This window comes from Pipra filicauda, unplaced genomic scaffold, assembly GCF_003945595.2.
Source record: "Pipra filicauda isolate LSUMZ 115617 unplaced genomic scaffold, ASM394559v2 scaffold30_size5312502_pilon, whole genome shotgun sequence".
NCBI lineage: Eukaryota > Metazoa > Chordata > Aves > Passeriformes > Pipridae > Pipra > Pipra filicauda.
In genome coordinates this window covers 3,581,886-3,604,592 of record NW_024104432.1, presented here as the reverse complement: position 1 = coordinate 3,604,592, position 22,707 = coordinate 3,581,886, and the positions used below count along the sequence as shown (strand labels likewise).

Below are 22,707 nucleotides of genomic sequence, written 5' to 3'. Positions count from 1 at the left end.
TTACAAAGTTCTGCTGCAGCTCAATGCACTCACAGCAAAAAATGCTCATTTAGTATATAAGCAAGTTTTGTCTTAACACTTAGGTAATAAAGGCTGTTTATTTGTATGATATAATTGAAGTCAGAATTTGTAAAAACAAGAAGATTTTGTACTTCTGTTCAAAGCTACTGCAGATGTTAATCAGAAAGATCAGTGATGTTTAAATACAGTATTCATGCTGAACAATTAGCTGGTTTATGCCAATTTGACATTTTATTGAGGTTACAAATACTTTGATATCCAAAGACTGTGTAGTGCTTCTCCAGATGCTTATTAACCAAAAGAATTCACAGATGTTTGCTTATCTTTCTGCTGAATGTCCTCCAAAATTAGTTGATCCTAGAATAAGAATACAAGTACAAATGGAAAAAAAACTTGGTGAGACTAAAGGAAAATTTTATTCATGTAACTTATTTTGGGAACTTATACAAGGAAAAGAAAATTATAAAAAATTAAAAATACAACCTACATAATTTGATGACAACTTTTCTATAGCTATTTTCATGAATGTAAATATGCTCCTTTGTATTTATATAAAAAATTAGGTTTCTCTTTCCATAGAAGCATTTTTGCCATGTTCCAATTTCAGTTACACAGGGCAAATCTCCAAAGCCATTGTTCTGTATATGAACCGCAATTAACTTGCAAACATATAGCTCAATGAAAATTAATCCTTAAGTTCAATACAGCTTTTTAAACTTTAATTTCTCCTAAGGTAGGGTTGCTCCTACATTTTTTAGAGATTCTGTCAGGTTCAGGCATTATTTCATATGCTGTATCACTGTCCAGAAATTTCGCAAGTAAAACAATTATGAGGTGAGTTTCCACAAGCTGTAAGCCTTCATAACTGACCAGGAGTGAATTTCTTACAATATTCTTATTTTGTTTTCATGAAGTTTCATGAACTCAAAACTGCTGTGGGATGGGTTACTCTCGGAATAGAAAGATCACGTTATTAATACGGACTAAAAAAGTGCTTTAGAGATGAATTAGCTTTTTAACGTAAATTTTAAAAAAAGTTTTGTGATGCAAATTCTGCAATACAGAGGATTAGGTTTGCAAGATGCGACTGGTCAGGGTGCTAAATAACCTCATCCAGGTACCTCCTCAGTACCAGGACTGAAAAAATCACGGGATTGGGAAGATTACTACTGAAGTCTGTGATGGGATAGTAGGTAATTATAAAAGAAACAAAGTTAATATCACAGAATATGGGGGAGAACACCAGCAACAAATGTTCTTAATTAATATCTAAGCCTTTCCCTCCTAAACTGAAGATACAGATCATATGACAGAGAAGTAACATGTAATGAATAACATTATTTATAAAACATAAAAATAAAATATTAGGAAATGTTTTTGCCTTAATTTTCTTCCCATCATTTCCTTATCCTTTGCTTTTTTGTTTAGTCTTTTTGTTGTAACTATGCAGAACATCGTCTTTCTACTTCTCTTGCTTTGCAGGAGAAATAGCCTTTACTGTCCTCTCACCTTTCTCCTTTGGTCCATCCTGCTTCCTCTTTTACACTAGTATTTTGCAGTCTTATCTCCATTCTTCATAAATTATTTACTCTGCTTCCTCTATAGCCTTTGCTCTGTCCCATGCACCGTTCTGCTCTCCTTTTCCACTCCCAACCACTTTAACATTCTCACCTTTTCCCCTATTCCTTAACACATCTTCCTTCCTCTTCTGTCTCATCCTCTGCTCATTCCCTATTCATTGCTCATTTTCAGAAGGAGTTCACTGATTTGTTCATTTCCATTACCACTCCCTAATTCCTAGTAACTGGATGACTAATACTTCACTTCTTACTCTCAGAGTACTGCAGTTTCCTTCTATGTCCTTTTTTTCCCTGCTGGATGCAGTGAGGTGGCAGCTCTCACCCACGTTCTCAACATGCTCTTCAGTCATGCAGGAACTGTCTCCTATTCATCTTTTTCATTACAGACATTTTTTTACTCCTTTCCCATGTGTCAACTCAATTATTCTGCTTTATTAAAGGACTCCCGTTGAGTATCCCAGTCTTGCTATGACTCCCACTGCACTTCCTCCACTCATGTTTTTCTTTTCTCTACTCCTTAACCTGAAATTTGTTGCACAATTAGTTTTTGTCACATTATTGTATCTTTTGCATTCTTTGGAAGTTGTGGAGTTTTTTTCTAGAAAACATTTATGGACATTATCAGATTTAAATCTCTGTTAAAATATTCTGAGGTGAAGCAATAACACATTTTCACAGCAAACACTCTACTGGAAATAAGACTAAGGCAAAATGCAATCATAAAGATCAGCATTTTTCATATTTTGCTGATAGCCTACTTCCAATTTTGAAATATCATCTTAATGTTGCTTAATTTATTTCTAATCTACTGTCTCCTGTAAATAAAAATTTAGCCGTTATGCCAAAAATTTTTCAGGAAGTGTTAAATGTTATCTTATAAATATACTTGCCTAAGTGTTGTCTTTGCAGAAGTCCAGAGATGGTGATTGGATGTCTTGCAGAAAGCTGTGGGGAAGGTGATGTAAGTGGATACAGCTGAGGGGTTCTTAAATCAGAATTAGCCCATGATCCCCTTCTACTACTCTGTGATCCAGACGATGACGGACATCCATTAAGTGATAATCCTACAGGTGTGGATCTGTTGATGAAATGAATTCCTGCATGTGATTTGAGGCTAGTGTCATAATAATACCAGAGATTTCAAAATTACCTAAATTCACAGTGCTAATATTTTAAAAGAAAATATTACCAGAATGACATAAAAAATTATATGAGAATCAAAGATGGGAAAAAATACTTTGTTACATATATTTTAAATTTGTCTTTGCAAATACCTAGGAAGACATATTTGGCTTAATGATTATAAGGAAAAAGAGTTTACTTTTTCTGGAACCATTTGAAGTTATTTCTTCGTGTTAATAATTCTCACAGTTTGAGATATTTTCAATTTTTAAATGAAAAGCCTGAAACACCTGCTCCTGGCCACTGAAAAGTTTGGGTTATTCAGAGAATAGCTCTTGAGTAAATATTGTGCTGTCAGCTCTGATTTTTATAAGAATTATAAAGCAGAGACATTGTTACACTTTCTTACTATAAAATTACTACAATTTATATAGAAGTATCATGACTGCAGATATCCACAGCTACAGAAACTCAGACTATCTCTGCATATTTTTGAAAAAAGTGATTTCTAAATAAAACCTTCCACCAAGAACAAACAGATTCATGCAGATGATAGCCAGCCTGCACAATAACATTTCTTCAGGCACAGAATATAACATTTAAATGTACAAATTAACTACCTTGTAGATCCTGCTCCAGTATTTTGACTTGACATTATTAGAGATGACTGAGAACTTTTGTAGGCTACACTACCTGTAAGAATCAGATTTATGAAAACAGGACCAAAGAGAATTACCCATTTTCCTTAAGAGACATCTTTGGAAACAAAGATTAGTACTTTAATTGCATGATTTGAGACAAATTCATGGTTGGTTTATTGAAGAGTTAAAAATGGTGCACAATTACAGTAGTCAATGAAAGAGATCAGCTGCCACAAAAAAATTCCTACTGCATCATCCTGCAAATCTTGTTCTGAGTTAAACACACGTTGGTTTCTTTCACCTTCTTTCATTTATTAGACTACTATTAGACTATCAAGATAGCTGTGCTGAGGTGCTCCAGTTCTTCAGCTAATCCTTTTTTGCCCCATCCACCTCTGAGAAGGAAATTTTCTTTAGTGCATCATTAAATCATTGTTTCCACTCGCCCTTCCTTTTGCACGTACACTTTGATTCATTCAGCTTTGTTCACTGCCAAACTTTATGGGCTGGTTCTGAAATGTGCTGAATGCATAACTGCTCTACATATAATTTTACTGTCTAATAAATATCTATTTATTTTTAGACACAATAAAAAAAAACAATTAACCTCAGCTCCCTTTATCTTGTTATCCATAAATTTATAGGCAAGCATGTATTTAGGGAGGATCTGAGCATATAAATCACACATAACATAGAAAAAGCAATTTTTCCTCCTTCACTGAAATTGCATTGCAATTGCATTTGTCTTTGTTTCAGGACATTTACACCATGTAAAAACACAGGAGTGCTAAAAGCTTCTTATGTGGCTGGAGATGGATTCTATGAACTGCTGAAGCCAAGTAAAAGCCTGCCTGGGAATGCACTGTTACAGAAACATGTTGAATGTAAAACCAAGAATGAGAGGAACACACGAACAGCAGATCTGCAAAGTATCAGGAATTCTGGGAAACTCCTCACAAACAGTTCTCAAGAGGCTGCACTGATTTTAGTAGGCTGTTACTCATGTCTTATTTGCATCTGAGTGTTACCCAAGCTCTGCAACAGCCCAAGAACGAAAGAAAGTACTGGCAGGTAAAAGGTCTTAGACCCAATTACAGTGATAGAGTGAAACAAAGAATCACTTTTCTCAATAAATTCCTGATCTCAACTCAACTACCCTACTTTTGTTATTATATACTTTTTTAACCTCCATTTAGTTTCCCCCCTTTTCCCCATGTGATTTTTCATATGACATTATGGACAATGTTAATCTCTGTTAACTAGAAACAAATACAATTATGAAGGTTAAAAGAGGGTCAACAATGTATATTGCAAGTATTCCTGTTCTCTTCAACCATACACATTGTTACAGTATTTTCCTTACAGCTGTTGACTTGGGCAAAAATCCTTTTGGCTACAAGTAATAATTTACAGAACAGAAGAGGTAAGTACTAGGAAGACACTTCATACTTCATTTTAAGCATTTCCCATCTGCTGGACTGATGTGTACTTGGCAAGTTCCTTACACCTTAACACAATTCAGGTTTTTCTAGTAAATTGCTAATGTACGGATTTTAATTTATTCATCCTTTTAATGTAATAGAAATGTTATTCAGCTGCAAACTTTACTGTTACTCACCCATACGTCCATCCTGTGGTGGAGTTATTAGTGATAACCTTGTGGGACCAGATGGTGTCTCGAGCTAAATGAATGGCAAGTCATTAACCACAGTGTAATAAGTATACTAATTATAAAGGCATTTTAAGCAATAGTGTTACAGATTTCTGGAACTCTCCACTGCCAGTTTTATTCATATCACTAAAATGTAAAACCTAAGAATTAAGTTACTATTTTTAGAGATCTGTGGGCAAGGGGGAAGTACACGTATTTTAGTTTTATTCTTGTCTGTCACATTCAGATAAAAACATATCAGACACTCCCATTGATTTCTATGGTGAGATTCCATTCCTAAGCTAGCATCTGTTCCTGGATGTTACCTCTCCTAATCAGGACACTAATACAGTGAAAAGCTCCTGCTTTCATTCTCATGTTAGCAATGTCACTCAAAGCTTGCAATTCCCTACTCAAATATCAAAGTCTAACAGTGCTTTCAGACCACTGGCTCCACACCTGGCTTTTTCTTACCAAGGGAAGATACTACACACACTTTGATGCCCCTGAGCACAGATAGAAGCAAGATCACATGGTCAAGCAGCAAACAGAACCGTTTACAAAAAGTGAAAGATAAAGACTGATTTTATTTTTGGATTAAAAAACCCTCTTTTATCTATCATAAATGAAATTTCATTAATGTTTTGAGAGTCAGTGTGATGTGAAGTTAAGAGTACCAAGTGATTCACCTTTTTTAACTCCAGACATCTGCAATGACAGTATTTACATCCTGATCCCCACAAATTCCCTTTATGGTCATGGAAGAGAAACAGGAATGAGGCCAGAAAGTTTCCTTTAGAAAGAGATGAATCACACATATTATCATCCATAGGTTATGCCCACGGGCCTAACCATGGATACAGGCCTATCTATGGATATAATTTATCCATAGGTTACAAAGGAAACCCTGAGATGCTAGCACAAATCTGCACTGTAGCCACCCACATGAGGTCTGGTAAAGGTGAAAATCTTACTTATATTTCCATTCCTTAATATGTTGGAACTTTAATTGCAACTCTCAGTTGCATGGATTAGCAACATTTATTTTTTAAACAGCTATATTTTTGTAATACAAACATACTGAGATTTTAAGAATTTTCCATTTAATTTGGCATCACAAGTTCAGCATATCTGAAACCAGCATGTACATTAGAAATGTTTTCTTGAAGAGGATGGGGGGAGAATCCTAATTTTTGCAGCATTAAAAAAGCAGGACAAATCAAAAGCATGCATGTGTGTTTATATACATATATAAACATACATTAGAAAACCACTTACTTTCCTCATCGGTGAAGGTACAGGATCAATCTCCATTGCCTCCACCCTTGCAAGAAAGGTCAAAATAAGTATGACATGGTAATAAAAATAACATTTTCATTATAACAACTAAAATTATGTTAGATTCTGATGTTAAATTTGACTAATAATGAAAAAGCATAATGCATATGAGTATTTAGGACTTATTCCAAAACCCACTAGCAGTAGAAAAATCTATTAATTGATTCTGAGCTTTGATTTAGACATTTACAGAGAAAATTATTTTATGATCAGCCTTGCTATTCTTGTATTTAAGTCTGAATAAATATGTATATTTATATATTCGTCACTTGTCTCCACAACAAGGAGGATTCTGAAATTTTATTTTTTTATAAAAAAGAAAGTCACAATCATAGGTACAGAAATATTTTCATTTGAGCAAGCTGTATGTTCATTTTATTTAAAATTAAATAAGCCTTACTAGAGTTCATCCCATCTAACTTTAGACAAGTACAGTGTACATATAGGCAGACAAGTAATTTAGTCTTCCCCTATAATAAATGGAAAGTTTCTCACTAATTAATGTATCCACTAATTAATCTATCTCTCTAGTCTATGTCTATCTATCCATCCATTCAGAAATTCTTTAGAATAAGGTCCATCATGTCTTAGATTTTTTTCCAGTGACTACAAAGACAATCTACACAAGTAACTATTAAGTATACTTGGATAGATAGGACATTCCTCAGTTCTTTCATATACAAACAGTTTGCAGAAACAGAACACAAAATCAGACAATATTTTAAACTCATTACAGAAAAAATGACTTTCTGTATAAAACATCAGTTAAGATTTTCGTTGAAAATTAACTAATTTGTACCTACATTTCAGAAGTGGAAGGATGACTAGAATGAAGAGGATATGGAGAATAACCATTCTGTTTTCTTGAAGGAACTGAAGTCATTAAGAAATTTAATATTAGAACATAGCTATATCCAGTGATATAGATATATATCCAGTGATAGGTATTCCATAGTTAAGATCTTAAACCAACACTTCTTACTGGAAAATGGATTTCGGCTTGTATTGGAAAATGGCAGTTGTGCAGTTTTTTCAGGTGGTTTCATACTAAAGGAGAAACAAGAAAAAAAAGATATAAACTGAGAGTTGGTTGGATTAGTTTAAGTGTCTAGTTGATCAATGAAGTATAAAATCAAAGCATTTTATCCATCAACAGCTAGTTTTAACATGAAGCAAATTAACTAACTGCCATGAAGCAAATTAAGAATTTATTTGATAAGCTAACTTTTTCTCCAGATCATAATGTCTATTCCCTAAAGTACTTTGCCATAATGTCTGCAGCATATCCAACAATATCCAAACAGAAGTTAATTTTTACTAGAAATAGAAAAGATGTGAACCATGTTACAAAACCCTGGTAATTTTGTAAATGGGCTAGGCACCAGGAAAGGTATTATAGTACTTTCCAGGCTGATGCTAGAAAGCCCATTGCAAAATACACAGAATGGTTATGTAACTGCAAATAAAAATTTAAGACTGATTATCTATGTCATAGACTCTACTGAAAGTTCATTTTTAGAGTAACCACTGAGTTGAATTTTAAAACAAAAGGATTTCTTCCTGACATGATTGATTAGTGTGAATAAAATGGTTCTGATGTCAGAAATCACTATTCATGTATTTCTGTAAAACTATGTACAAATATATGAGAAAGGCAAACAAAGCACAACTTCTTTATTTTTTTAACAATTAACCTTTCTGTTGGCTGATTACATTTACTTTTGCTGCATTAAACCACTTACCACTGTATCTGTTGTATTTGTTGTGTTGCTTTCTTGAGAGATTCTTCCAGCTTTGCTGCCTGTGAGATAATCATAGATTTAAACAAAATCTATTTGTCATGATATACAACTTCATTTTCATCCAACTAGTCTTCTAAAGTGTTGAAAGGATGCTTTCTATTGGTTTTAATCTTAAGACATCATTGCTATTCTAGATTTATTGGAGCTGTTATAGCTGTAATACAGATCCATCAAACAGCCAGTCTGGAAGAGATACGCTTCTTTTTGGCAGTTACAGACTTAGTTTGATTACCTTCTGTTATGTGTGCTGGTAATATTGGATAAATGAATACTAAGAAAGTGCTTAAAAATAGTTTTGTTTTCTTTTTCTTCCTCTTTTCCATATCTGATATAACAGCTAAGTTATGTTTAATATGGAACTATCTGAAAAAGCTACCAATAACTGTATAAAATACCAAATATGATGTTCCCATATTTCTCATTTAAGATTTAAAATGTACTCAGTTCACGGAAGCATCTATTTGTAATAAGCTTAAGTGAAAAGTATCTCCTATTATGTTACAGACACAACCAAAAATATCTCCATTAAAGAATGTTATGAGCTTGCAAAATTGAAGAATATTAAGGTCAAAAACATTAGGTCAGCTCCCTATTATGTGTATTTTCTACAGTCTTTCATGACACAATCATATATTATATTTTATGAAGGATGTAAAAATTTACTCAGTAGCCTCAAAACTGCATCTCTATTTTATCCTTAATTTCCATTGTGTGACCTTAATCCTTCACACTATTCACATTTTGATTTGAAGGCAAATTATGAATTTGCTTAACTTCTCATTCTTCTCCTCATAATATTATTTGAGTCCTTTAATAACGTTACCTGATACACCTTTATAAAATCATATCATTTGTGGGAGATATTATGCTCTTTTTGCACCATGTAAAACTCTGCAGAACAGATTAAAAGCAAAATGTAATTTACATAAGATCTGCTTTTCAGTATTCTTTTTTCTTTTTCCTAATGAGAGCTGGGTTTGATTAAGAAAGTGGCCAGTACAGATGCCAGGAAGAATGTACTGTCACTCTGTAGGACTGGATAATTCTAAGACCAAAATGCCTTAAAGAAGGTGAAGGACTATTTGGTTTTCAGTATTTTGGAGTCCTGGCACAACACGAGGTCTAGACTTGCCAGGAATATGGACACAAGTTCCCACACCACACACTATCACCTGCACACTGATATCTGCACAACTCCCCAGATCAGCAACAAAGCAACTTTTATGAAGGTCATGAGAGCCTGTTGGTTGACAGTGACAAGGATCACACATTAGAAATAAGGAAGGGGACCATAAACAAGACAGCCAAGCAGGAGAAAATAGAATTTCCTCACACAGTAAGTACTGCACTCTTCCCAAAGGCCAAGACCCACAGAGTGGAGAGTGGAAGAGGCACTTGTGTCAAAGGGCAGATTTGTCCTTTGTCACCTCCCCAGGCATCACTGCATCTGCCAAACTATTTATACTGTAAAGCATTCTTGCTCCACCCTTTTCCCACCCACCTTCATCTCAAAGCCAGCGGCAGGAGGACTTCCCCAGCTCCTTCAGACTGTCTCCCAGTAGCTCTGGAAGGGGGAGCATTGTTAACCAACACTCACAGGGAGGGGATGGGTCTATCATTGCACAGGGACACTCTTCTCTTCCTTGCTCACCTCAGCCTCACTGACAAACTATTTCTCCACCAGTGTTACCCACAGCTGCTCAGTGGATGTTTAAGACAGTCTCTCCTGCCCCTGATCCAATGCAAGCAGTTTTAACATACTAACAAATGCATAGAATGGACAAAACAACAAAACCACCCAAAACAGTGTGCTCACTAAAGCAGCAACAAACTATATTTTCAACTGTTCCAGTACTGTCACCTAAACACCTTCCTTAGGTCAATCAGCATCCTTGAGTACTTTAAAACCACTGTTAAATTCATGTCTCAACAGTAAATAACTTAGAAACTTACCATCAAAAGGTATCAAAACTCTCTTCTTTGGAGATAACATCTTTATTTATGTTAAATTCTATTAAGAGATTCATTTTACTTTGTCTGAAGGTTTCAGTTTTACCACGTGGAGTCAGCACAAGAGATCAGAAGGGGAATGAAATCAGGGTTCCTCCATGGCCTGGCTTTGAAAGCAGAAGGACAGGACCTTGAAAAAAACTACACACCCCACAGTGTTCTAGGACTGATCCCAAAATGCAGTCACAGAAAACAGGGAGGAATGAGCCACAGAGCATTTAAGTTTCCAAGCTGTTCTATCCATGACAACCACACCAGAAGCTCTCCTTACACACGGAATGGCCAACTGATCAGCTGTATGAGCTGCCCTCTGTCACTTCATACATGGCACACCTACTGATGGGTCGAGTCACCAACACTGCCAAGTAGCTTTCAGTAGCTGTCCATGTCCTTAGAAATGAAGGAAACAGCCAACTATTTTATCAAATATTTAGAAATAGCTGAAAAGTGAAAAAGAAACTTCCACTTCACAAAGGAAGAAGCACAGTCACAAACTCAGCACCTGTTCTCCACAGAATAATTAATCCTATCCTTCTTCCCACTGAGCTATCCTGAATTCAGGGTACTAGCCCTCAGTCTTGTTCTCATGTCAAGCTCAAGCTTCTCATGTCCCTAGTCTTCCTTCCCTCTAGGCTTATCTTCTAGCACCACTTTCTCCCCACCTCTTCCACTTCCCCCTCCATACAGCAAATTGGTTTCTTCCTTTCCTGTCCTTTGATTCTCCATTTAATCTTGGTCACCCCACAACTAAAATATTTTATTAAATAACAGTAATTACAATTAATAAAGTCCTCACAAAATGTATACAATTAAAAACTGGTATTTATAATGACAGAAATGAGTCAATCCTGATTAATTATTCTAAGTATTCCAATAAAAGATTAATATAGTTTCTAAAAATAAACCAAAGTAACAAGGCAAACATAAGAAAAAGTAAGAAAATCACAATTAGAGTTACCTTTTGTTTGTAGTATGCTAATAAATGCTTACGGTGTTTTTCTTGAAATTCTGAAATCTGAAAACAAGTACAGTTACATTAAGCTTCATACAATTACATTTATGTACCTCAGCAAAGAAGTGATGGAAGAGAACTAATTCACAGTATTCAAGGTCTTCTATATTTTAATAAGCAGTTACCATATCTTCTTTCAGTTCTCTCCAAAAAAAAACCCCAAAACATTTTAATTTATTGTCATTGATAAAGTCTCATAAAGTTTATTTAAATCTAATATGACCTACCCTAGAGTTGGTAGATTTATTTCACTGGATTCATATTTTAACACTATGTTCAATAAAAAGGCAAAGACATTAGAAAGGCAGTTTAGCTGCAGTGTTTCTTATTCATTAGTGCTAAGTAAACACATAAAATTAATGCCAACATAAAAAGTAATCTGTCTTACTGGCAATTATAACATGCCTTGTAAAAATATCCCCTTAATTAAAAAATAATTGTTAGACACACTGCCTGGTGATGTGTAAGCACTTCTGGCGTCCAAATGAGGATCATAAACCATGACAGGTTAAAAGTAAAAACAGACAAGGCAAGACAAGAGCTTGAGGAACAAATTACCACAGGCAATAACTTCTAATAAATCTTCTCACGTGTTAGAAAACTGCCAGAAAATGTGCAGGAATAGGGACAACCAAGAAGAAACACTCTAAGAATATAAACCCAAAGTGGAGTATCCAACTGAAAAGGTTACTTTTTATTCACTGTGGAAGAGCCTGGGGGTTCCCATTGAATACTCATCAAAGAATCAGAAGCGTCTTCAGAAGAACTGATGGAAGAAAGATCCCCTCAGAAAGTGATGGCTCAGAGCTGCCTCCCCTCACTCAGAAATGTGTTCTTGGGTCTAGGAGAAATCTGTGAATATGTCAATTTAGAGCTCAGTACCAGTCAAAAAGAAAATCAGATTTTAGCAGTAGTTTAAAAAAGTAGAGGGGACATCATTATTTCTCTTTAAAAATGCCTAATACTATATCCTGAGTCTGCTTAACATCTCAGAAAGGATACAGGAGGTCTGGGAATAGTTCAAGATTAATCAGAGGTATGTAAGAGCTTCAGTAAAAGAATGACCACATGGAATATGAAGCTTCATGGCTGAAAAAAGACAGTTGAAGAAGGGATGCATTAGCAGTCTGAAACTAACGATTAGCACAGATGGAGTGCACTTTCCTCCAGAATGGCATTCAAGAGTATCAAACGAATCTAGCAGGTTAAAACCTGAAAAAGGAAACCCTTATCACACAGTGAACAACCCGTGCACCTCCCTTCAACAGTATGAGATAGATGCTAAAATTCAGAAAACAACTTGACAATTATGTGGGGAAAAATATCCGCCACAAGCTTCTGAAAGCAAAGGCAACAACCCCACCTTGAGAAATCCCTGTGCCACAAGCTGTTGAAAGCTGGGAGGCTGTTCTGAAGATGTATCACTACACACCAGCCTTGCTCTCATGCCCTTTCCTAAGTACCCACTGTTGTGACAGGATATTACATTAGATAAACCTTTGTCCTAACAGAGCACAAGCTGCTCTTATGTCTTTTGATGCTGGGAGAAATTCTGACCATACCTCAATGCCTTCATTATACTTCAATGTGTTCCCAATAGCTTATCTCAGGCTACAGAAAACCCACCTTACTCTTTTCAGATTGTATCCTCTATTTCCTTCCTTTAATAATTATGGAGATTTATATTCAGATGTGATTGATGCCGTGGTTGCCTGCATTTGTTCAGTTTACAGAGTAACTGCTGATGATGCTGTTAAAAAGTGGGTTTGTAAAGAGAGAGGAAGGCTTCATGTTTACTTTGTGTCACCTAGGCACCTGAGGAGGAGCCCTGCTGAGGAAAGGGAACAAGCTCAGCTTTGGAGAAGTTTGTGAAGCATAGAGTAGAGCAAACGTGAATCCATGATCACTGCTGAAGGAAACAGGTGATCTTCCCTGGGTTACTTTTCTGCAGATCAGGGAACTCACCAAAAGATGAAACTCACCAAAAGATCAAACTTGTTTGTAGCTGGGTTCAGGGAGAATGTACAAGAAGAGACACAGAAAATGACGAGGCAATGAGAGTTTGGATGCATTCATTCTACTCACACAGCTCCTAAAGTTCTTGACTGGAAACTAAGCCTGAAGGAAGGAGTCCTACGTGGAGTTTGGAGAAGACAAGGAGGAAATTTACCTTGGAATCATTTAATGCATCTATCTGAACAAAAAGGAGACCTGCTTTGACTTAAAAAAAAAAAAATAAAAAGGGAGAGAGAGCACAGTCAGCTCAGAACTGTAGCCTGCTCAGGTTTTCACTGTGTAACTTTTTATTGCTATAATAAGGGCACAATATCTGGGCATGTTTAAGCTTATGGCAGATCTAATTTTTCATTGCATGGCATTGAAAGTGATTTTACACCACTAAAATAACCAGGCTAGTGCTCCCTAGAGAGAGTTTGAAAAAATAAGCAGTAACCATAATTTATGCCTTTTTAAGAACTTTGAAACTGTGGAATTAAGGAAGTAAAGATGGTATTGGGCACACATTCATTTTCAAGCATTCACTCATACACTTTTCCCATTCACATAAAAATCAGTAGGAGCTGCTGATTATTTTACAGAGTTAAAAAGTTTTAAGGCAGATTCACCTGTGTTATTTCTTTTGAGTATTTATTGCATAACACATCCACTCCCATGAACAGGGCCTGAATATCAGGATTTATCTACAACGAAAAGAAAGAATGCCAAGGTTAGCATTTTTATTTGCAAGTTATATTAAATAAAGCATTTTGTAAAGTGCTGCTTAAATTGGTTGATGTACACAAATAAAAAACCAGACAAACCATGAGTAGGATAATACAGAAATTGAAAACAAGCCCAGTTTTCTCTAACGCCCTTATCAACCATCTAGAAGGCGTTTGTTTAAATATATTACACACGTACATACTTATTCTAAGATAGTAACAATTTCCAGAGGACATTCAAGGAAGATGCTGTGGCTCTTGGAAGAGGCAATGCCTCCAGACCAACAGCCAGGTTTCTGGCAGCCCCTCTTCAGCCTTTTTGGTTCTCACCATTCCCAGTCACATGGGTGCATCTTATAATCATTTTTGTTTCAAAGTCCTTTTTCAGAATAGTTCCAGTGCTGACTGGGATCCCTCTGTCTCTCCTGCCCACTGGGCAGCAGAATGCCATTGTGGAATAAGAAAAGAGCCTTTAAATCATAGCTGAATTTTTCAAGTATTTTATGACTTGAGACTGTCAATCAGAGATCATGATGTGGCTTCACAAATGGCCTTCTGTGCTTTTAGAAAATTCTCAGTAAGTGCTCTGCACCTAACCCATCATTGTAATAAAGATATAGTTGTCGTTATTTATGGTGAGAAAAAAATGCTGCAAAATATAAAGTGAATTTCAGAACGACAGTGATATTTGGACATCTATCCAAAACTACAAAGAAGTGTAGATAACTTAAGTGTTACTTCAATCCAGAATACATGTGTTCTTAATTAGTTCATACGAAAAACAAAGAAAATACAACTCCAAAATAGTTACACTAGTTATAGCACTAAGTTAAAACAGTTAAACAGCTTTCAAAAAGTAATGAATCTAGGAGAAAACAATCTACCTGGAAAGTTCTCTTTGATGTATTGTGATTAAATAACAGAAGGTAGGTTTACAACTAGCCAAAAATTGAATAAAAACCCAAAAATAATGCCAGCATACTCAGATGATAAAAGAAGGCATCCTTCATGTACGGAATCACCTTTCAAAATCCATTCAAAAAGAACTGAAAATGTTGTAGACAAAAGGTAAATTAATCCCAGAAGCACTAAAGAATCTTGAAAAGCTCAAAAAATAGAAAAATTTTAAAAGATGAATTATTGAAAGAAATAAGAAGCAAGCCACCTGTGAATGAAGCATAAGTTTTCTGGGAGTCTAAGAAACCAGAGGTGAGTGCAGTCACTTAAATTAAAAACAGTGCATTGAAATCAAAGAGTTAGGCTTTGTTCCACTTAGAAATGCACAAACATCTAGAGAGATAGAGACAGTATTTTTAGCTACACCAAAAATATTTTAACCCTGGTATAAAGTCAAACATCCAAGACTAAATAACAACTGTATTTGCCAGACCTATTTTCAATGTGTGCTTAAATTATATCTTTTTAATAATAAAGGGAAATTGAGTCTCTAACGTACGAGAAATAATTATGCGAGGAGCTAAATTAATAAACCTGGATTTGCAATAGATTTGTACCTTCTGTTCTCCATATTCCGACATCAGCTACTCTGGTGTCCTGTACTCAATTCACCTGGTGGCCTGCACTGTTTCCTCACTGCAGAGCCGTGCACGCGGCTCCCAAACGTGCTTCTGATTATTGATGGGCTGTACCTGCACTCCCCTCACCAGGGGAGAGCAAGGAAAGCTGCTTTGCCTTGCTTTCCCCAGCTACTAATTTTTACAGAACTCACAGGAGGTAATTAATTGTATTTGAGACTTCCTCTGCTCTTTTGAGTTTGGTTGACATAAGCCAAAGCGTTCAAAAATTTCCATGGGGTGAACTGACAGATGGAGAAAGAGAAAAGCAGACAGAGAGACAGCACAGTCTAATCTATCCGTGGTATTTAAGTAAAGAAAATACGAACAAGGCGATAATATTTCATCTAGAAAATTAATATATTCATAAAAGTACATTCAGCATCTTTAAATAAAACGTATTCATAAGAGCCAAGCTCTTGCAATCTATTTAGGATTCTGTCAAAGCAATGACCTTGGTTTAAGTACCTATCAGATTTTAAAAAAATAAAACCCAACCAGCTTCATGTTGATGTAAAAACTCTTTAAAACAAAGGTTCCTATAACACTGTTTAAATTTTATCTGTTGCATGGAGGAGTAGCAGATGTTAATATGATATTCTACAATAATGAGCAGCGAGATTCTGATTTGCCATAACACTTAACCATCCTCTGGGGAAAAGCAAGTGGGGATCACGGGACATACAAGGAAGATATAAAGGTGACAAGAATGCATTACTGTAAAGATGAGAATATTTAACGTGTAGATGGTGATTGCCCCAACATACAATTTAATTAGGAGTTCTAACACATTTATAGGACCTCCTCCTCATTGGGAATTCTCCCACAGCATCAAGCTCATAAAGCTTACCAGGTATATTTCCACTCAGGTTCCTGAATTATAGAGCCATGACTTTTTTATATGCATCTTTAATTATCATTCCAATCATTTTATCTGTTCTTAATCAAGGATAAGCAATCATCATTAATGTCTTTTTTAAAGAATATGGTAATTTGCTTCCTTTCAGCCCTCCAGAGCAGTGGTAGCTTCTAATGAAACATCTAATATTTTTGTTAGTATCCCAATCAATGCATTTTTTTAATTCCTTTGGTATTTTTGAAGTAAATTATTAAGTTCTGCTGAAATACTGCAATTTAAGACTGATCTAACTTTAAAATTAGCTTTGTTTTGAGCAACGTGTTGGACAAGATGACCTCCAGAGGTACCCGACAACTTAAATTATTGACTGAAATTAATAACAAAACTTGCAGTAGGTTGAAAATGAAAGCATATTAAAATATGTCTTCTAGAATTTTTAAGAGGGGCTTGTTCATATTTTTTTTTTAATATTTGATTACTGTGTGCACTGTTCCTTTGTATTATGACTGCATTTTGTCGTTTTGTTGTAATTTTTTATTTTTGGTATCACTGTCGTCTTCGCTCTAATTCAGTTCTGCAAGACTCTGTGTTTACAGATATGAAATACAGTGCAACAGTTTTTTACTTTTTTATATACAGCATGTAGGAGTAGAAATTTCTGTATTTAGAAATACATCAGCTCAGTTTTAGACAGATCTAAAGAAATCATGCCATTCTTCAAGGTCATCTCTTCAGGGTTAGTCCCCAACTGTCCTCTATTTCCTATACATGACTGCCTTATAGGCTAGGAGGACTTTATGTATTAGCTCTATTGAATTTTAGTGAATATTTTTAGTGTTTTTCCTCTATCCTGGTAAGGCAGGCTCTTGTCTCTTAAGTAGGCATCGGTCTAAGAAAATATAAATGTTTTCACAACCTATTTATGAAATCAGCTAAGGAGAAGATGGTTCCTGGGAGAAAGGGAAAACTTAAACATTACTAATGATTTATCAAGAAAGGGAATTAAAAGCTCTTATTTCTCTAGTGAATAACAAGGATTCCCAACATTCAGATCCTCTCTTAATCACGTGTCCATGAGGAAAATCATTAGGCTTAAGAGAAAACACGGGAAAAAAACCTACCTGAAAACATTGCTGTGCCATCATGCAGATTTTCTGTTCAGTCCATTACACAAAATAATTCAATACAGTTCATTTTCTCTGATGTACAAATGCCAAAACCAATAAACATTTTCCCACATTTTGAAAGCAGTCACTGATGTTACACAGTAGTAGCCAGTCACATTTCTTGAAAAGTTTAGAATGATTTGCAGTCCAGCAGAACCTGAAAACCTAAAAAGTCTCCTCAGGCTGTAATTTGATGAAATACATACAACTAAAAGCTGCCTAGTGCACAAGTATCTAAGACTAACAACGTTTTATCAGTAAATATTCATGTCACCGTTTGCAAAAAAAAAGGAAGCATTTTGTAATGCAAATAATTTAGCTGTTAAGCAAACCACAGATTAATGTAATGCAACAATACTAAAGCTTCATTTACCTGTTTTGAAAGAACTAACGTCTGACAAGCAGTTTTACAGATCAAACATTCATCTTTTTTGCCTGTAAGGTAAAGACACATTTAAAATATACATCAAACTGAGTAGATACTGAACGCCTGGTAAATAGAACTCTATGCCTAAACCTTTGCGTGGACCTTGTGGAAGAAATCTGCAGGTTATACGAGAAATGTGAATAAACATGAATAAAGAATTTGATTCTTTAACAACCATTACACAGAGTTGCACAGGGAATATGTGTGTGAATGTCATCGGGTCTTACTCCCACAAACAAGCATTCATGTAAATGATTTTATGAATACCATTAGTGTCACAGAATGCAGGTGACTTTTAGTTCCGTTGATTTAAATAGGACTACTTGCCTGGTTTAATTAAATGTATGCTTAAGTGCACTAATGACTTACAGTCAACCAGATATATGGCTTTTTAGACTGGGGCCCAGTATGGTTCTCCCAATAAAATATATAAGACCTTAACATCAAAGAATTAATAATTTTACCTTGTGAATTCTTCCAGTGAGAAAGTCATTTTAAAAACTTTATCATTTTTAAACTGTCTCTTTGATTATCTGCAAACATACTAGAAAATATTTATAGCAAATGCATATTATTACAATGTTTATCATTGGTAATTTTACTAGCTACTTCCTTTCTGAGGATTCTGTGGATCAATGTTTATAAACATCGTTTGAATGTAAATACATTTTAAACCTGGTATTATGATTATTATTGAATTCCCAGCAAAAAGATATATAATCTTTCAGGCATTTTTCTGCCAAACAATATTAAGAGCAGAAAGGAAAGACATTCAGCCTCTAAATCCAGCAAAATGGATTTAGAGGCTGCATTTTATGATCCTCCTCCTTAAAAGCAACCCTGTGAATGCATCTAGTCAAAAGTTTTTAATTCTGAAATACAGATTCATAATTTCTTCTGTGTGCCCTTAAAAAAAACCCACAGGACATTTAGCATGATCTCAAAGGGAAAAACATTGGTATTTGTCTGATGCTCTTTTCTTTTGAAAAACAACAACATTATTCCTCTGTCTTTTCCACATATCTTCATCTGAGCATATCAAGTTCTGTTGAAATACTGCAATTTAAGACTGATCTCACTTTAAAATAAGCTTTGTTTAGAACAAGGTGTTGGACAAGGTGACATCCAGAGGTCCTTGACAACATATTCTTTGACTGAAATTAATAACAAAACATGCAGCCAGAGTAGATTGATAACAAATATCATAGAATATGACTCTGGAATTGTACATGACAAGAGAGCTTCAAAACATCACCTCCAACCCTCCCTGACGCTGCTGAAAAATTTCCAGGAACAATACTGACCTTTAAAACATCTTAAGACTACTTGCAAAGCCTACCCTAAACAAATCCTACGCAGTGTAAATTACCCATTCTCAGGATGAAAAAGCAAGTCCTTTTCCAAATTTGCCAGAAGAGAATGCCTTTGTTTGTTTGTTTAACAACCTTATGAATCATAAGCATCCAGGATAGTTTTATTAAGGCCTCCAGTTTCCCGTGCCCAAGGCCTGCTCTCAAAGCCAGACTCACCTGGAGGTGGACACTGACAGGCTTCAGTATTTAAAGAAAATCAATAGCAAGGATTGAAAAGGTTTATCAACAACATTCTACAGACACGTAGGAATGCTCAGGCCCTTCTTTTTTTTTTTCCACAACGAGTCAGAAATACGAAGGATAAGGTGAGAGGGTGTGCACGCCAGCACTGGCCGCTCCAGCAGCCATTACCTTTCTGGAGGCAAATCTCACAGAAAACGTGGCCGCAGCTGGTGAGGCAGAACCGCGGCGTGGGCTTGCGGGGCTCACAGGAGCAGGAGTTGCAGAACACCGGGAGGGCCATGGGCCGGAGGGGCAGGAGGGCCCGGCAGCGAGCCGGGGGCCGGGGCAGAGGAGGTCCCTCCTCAGGGCGAGCCCCGCAGGCGCCGCTCCGCCATTGCCCGCCCGCCTGAGGCGGCCCCGGGTGAGGGGGAACCGCCCGACCCGCCGCGGGGCCTGAGGGGCGGCAGAGCTCGACCCTCACCCTCCCACCCCCCCCCAAAAAAAAGTTGTATTTTCTGGCCTCTCGCTACCAAACTGGAGCGGTGCCCACGCAGAGGATCCTCTGCGAGATTCCCCTTCCTTTCCCCAAAGATTACTAAAAGCAGTAATCTTACCCTAAAGTCTCAGAATTTTTAATACAGAGAAATTTAAAATCTTAGGAAACTCCTTTTTTTTTTTTTTTTTTTTTTTTAGATTTCTGTTTTAGATTTAGGTCCCTAAGTGGGACCTAACTAGGAGAAACAGAGCAGCTACTAGTGCCAGCATGAACTCACAGGAATGACCCAGCTGGCAGCAGGTGAACGCTTCTCACAAATCAGTCCCTCCATCTCTGATCTCTCAGCCTGGATGCTCAAGGCGAATCTAAAAAGTTCCCTTATACACATGAGCCTGGGAACAAAAAAATTCATAAATATGGAAAATCAAGGACTCCAGATTAGTTTTATGACATATTATAAATTCTCTTCTCCCCATTAGCCTTTCCATCTTTTATCTTCCTTCCTTCCCCACCACCCAGCTCCTGCTTTCCTCCTAGTAACTCTTTTAGCATCTCACCTTCCCCTGCTCTCAACCCCCTGTGGGTATTCAATCATCCCAATCCTGACTTCAACTTAAAATGCTGCCTAAGTCACTGAGTACTTCTTCTAGATTTAGCTTTACATCGGGGGAAGGGGGGGAGAGGTTGATAAAAGATGGGATTCAAGGGGTAAAAATATAAGGGGAATACAGAAGTTGTGACATAGAGAAACCAGAGTTAGGATCTGAGTAAAGATGAGCGAAGCTAGAGAGTTGTATACAAACAGTTTTCTCACAGGTGTGGGGTTTCTTCGGCTGTTCAATGTTACGTGGTGCGCAGTTTTTGAATCTGAGCTTGACCCTCATAGCCTTAAAAGAAGTTGTTTTTCTCACCTCTCACTACCAAAGTGGAGCAGTGCCCATGCAGAGGGTCCTCTGAGAGATTCTCCCTCCCTTTCCCAAATGTGGGGAAGTGACCCGGGATCTCAGTGCTCCAGGCAAGGGCTGCAGCAGGAGCCCCATCCTCCTCATTCCTCCTGGGCCAGCAGGTGTGTGGAAAAAGGTTGTGGATTCCACTCCCTTAAATGTAGGAATCCAGGAAGGTTGTTAATTTGCTGTCACTGCTTTGCTATGGCATCTTTCAATGAGGAAAAAGAGCAAAAGAAGGAGTTTTGATTTTCATTTCTTAGACAAAAAAAACCAAAACCCAAACCCATAGTTTGCTAGTTTCCCTTGATGAAATTTTTAGGAAAAAATTCCCTTACAGACCTAGTTGCAGTGCAGGCTGTAGCTCTGGGTATGGCAGAGCCGCAAACTGCAGAGGAGGAACCTCTGTCTTTTAACTTCACGAAGGCTACTGCCCCCAAAGTGCTTCCCAAAAGAGTTGCAATTCAGCTTCTGCTTTATAGAGTTAATTAAAAATCTTGAAGGAGACTGAAAACATTTCATCAAAGCAAAGATATTTAATGACTATTACTATTATTATTATTATAGATAAAGAATTAAGCACTCTCAAGCTGTATCCAAGGCTCTGAGTCTCAGTGGTAGTTTGAGTATAGACTAATTAATAGAGAGAAATACAATCAGCCCCTTTATAAATTCTGATGTAGTGGCTGAATTGGTTTAAAAGCCTAAGTGTATTGTGAGATGAGTTAAGTTTGGCATTGGGATGTGGTTAGAAGCCTTACACTAAATATCAGCTAAAGTCTGAAACACAAGCTTGTAGCAACACTTTATTAAACTTTTTTCTTGGACTTCATATGGTTGTAACACATATTTCCTTCTTTCCCACCACCAAAGATACTTTTAAAAGACAGGCTGTGAATGACTGATCTATGAAAGTAAAGTTAATAAAACTTATTTACTGGTTATTCCAAGTGACAACTCTAAAGTCTCAGAATTTTTTAATGTACGACACACCTCAATGAGTAGCTTTACAAGATTTTATTGATTGATTTGGTCTGTAGAACGTTGCTTTTTGTCTCTACTTTGTATCAATTTTATGGATTCTCACAGCTGTATTTTCATTACTGTACTGGAAATGTAAGTGAACTCATAGGGCACTGTCATTTCCTCGCTAATGAAAACAACAAGTGAGAAAATAGAAAAAAGAAAGCAAGCAGTGCCTTTAAAACAGTAATTGTTTACAGATATTCCAGCTTTCACTACCTTTTAGATAAGCAAAGGGTCTGGAAAGAGAAGTAGGAAACCAAACCATAATATTCTGCTATCACAGTGCTCTAGAAACTTCTTCAAGTTTCATGTTTTTATATGTAACCACCTCCAACTCCTCCTTACACTACTGCTGCTTTGTCAAGCTAATTATCTGGATTTTTAACCAGAGCTTTTGACTTCTCATTGTGTGATACTGTAGTTACACTGCTAGTTGTACATAAACTAGGTAAATTAAGTCATAAAGATATATGCAACCAAGCTGCAATAAGTGAAATGGAAAATTAAGTCAAAAACTGGTAAGTTCCTTAGGCTGTCATATTACAGTTGCTGAATAATTAAAGTAATAAAAATTCTCAACACAGAAACAGACTGAAGAATTTTCTGCAGGAATGAATTAGAACAAAATGTAGGCATTGTTTACAAAAAAACCCTGTAATTTGGTTTATTTTGGCATACTTCATAAAGACTATAATTTACATGAGCAACTGTGGGAGGTGTCTGATCACAATTCTATAGCCTAATCTGGAAGTGAAAAGTAAGTACAACTCCAAATTGCTTGTC

The 22,707-nt window shown here is 36.3% G+C and overlaps 1 protein-coding gene across 1 annotated transcript; it reads right to left on the bottom strand.

Moving 5' to 3' along the window:
* Positions 1 to 230: 230 nt before the first annotated feature.
* Positions 231 to 19,861, bottom strand: RNF212 (ring finger protein 212). The gene is made up of 12 exons (XM_027736621.2): positions 19,648 to 19,861; positions 17,870 to 17,931; positions 13,802 to 13,876; positions 11,124 to 11,180; positions 8,096 to 8,154; positions 7,336 to 7,400; positions 7,157 to 7,226; positions 6,294 to 6,339; positions 4,983 to 5,046; positions 3,344 to 3,416; positions 2,492 to 2,679; positions 231 to 378 (listed from the first exon to the last, which is right to left on the bottom strand). The coding sequence occupies exons 1-12, from the start codon at positions 19,757 to 19,759 to the stop codon at positions 341 to 343; spliced, it is 909 nt and encodes a 302-aa protein (XP_027592422.1). The 5' UTR covers positions 19,760 to 19,861; the 3' UTR covers positions 231 to 340.
* Positions 19,862 to 22,707: the final 2,846 nt, after the last annotated feature.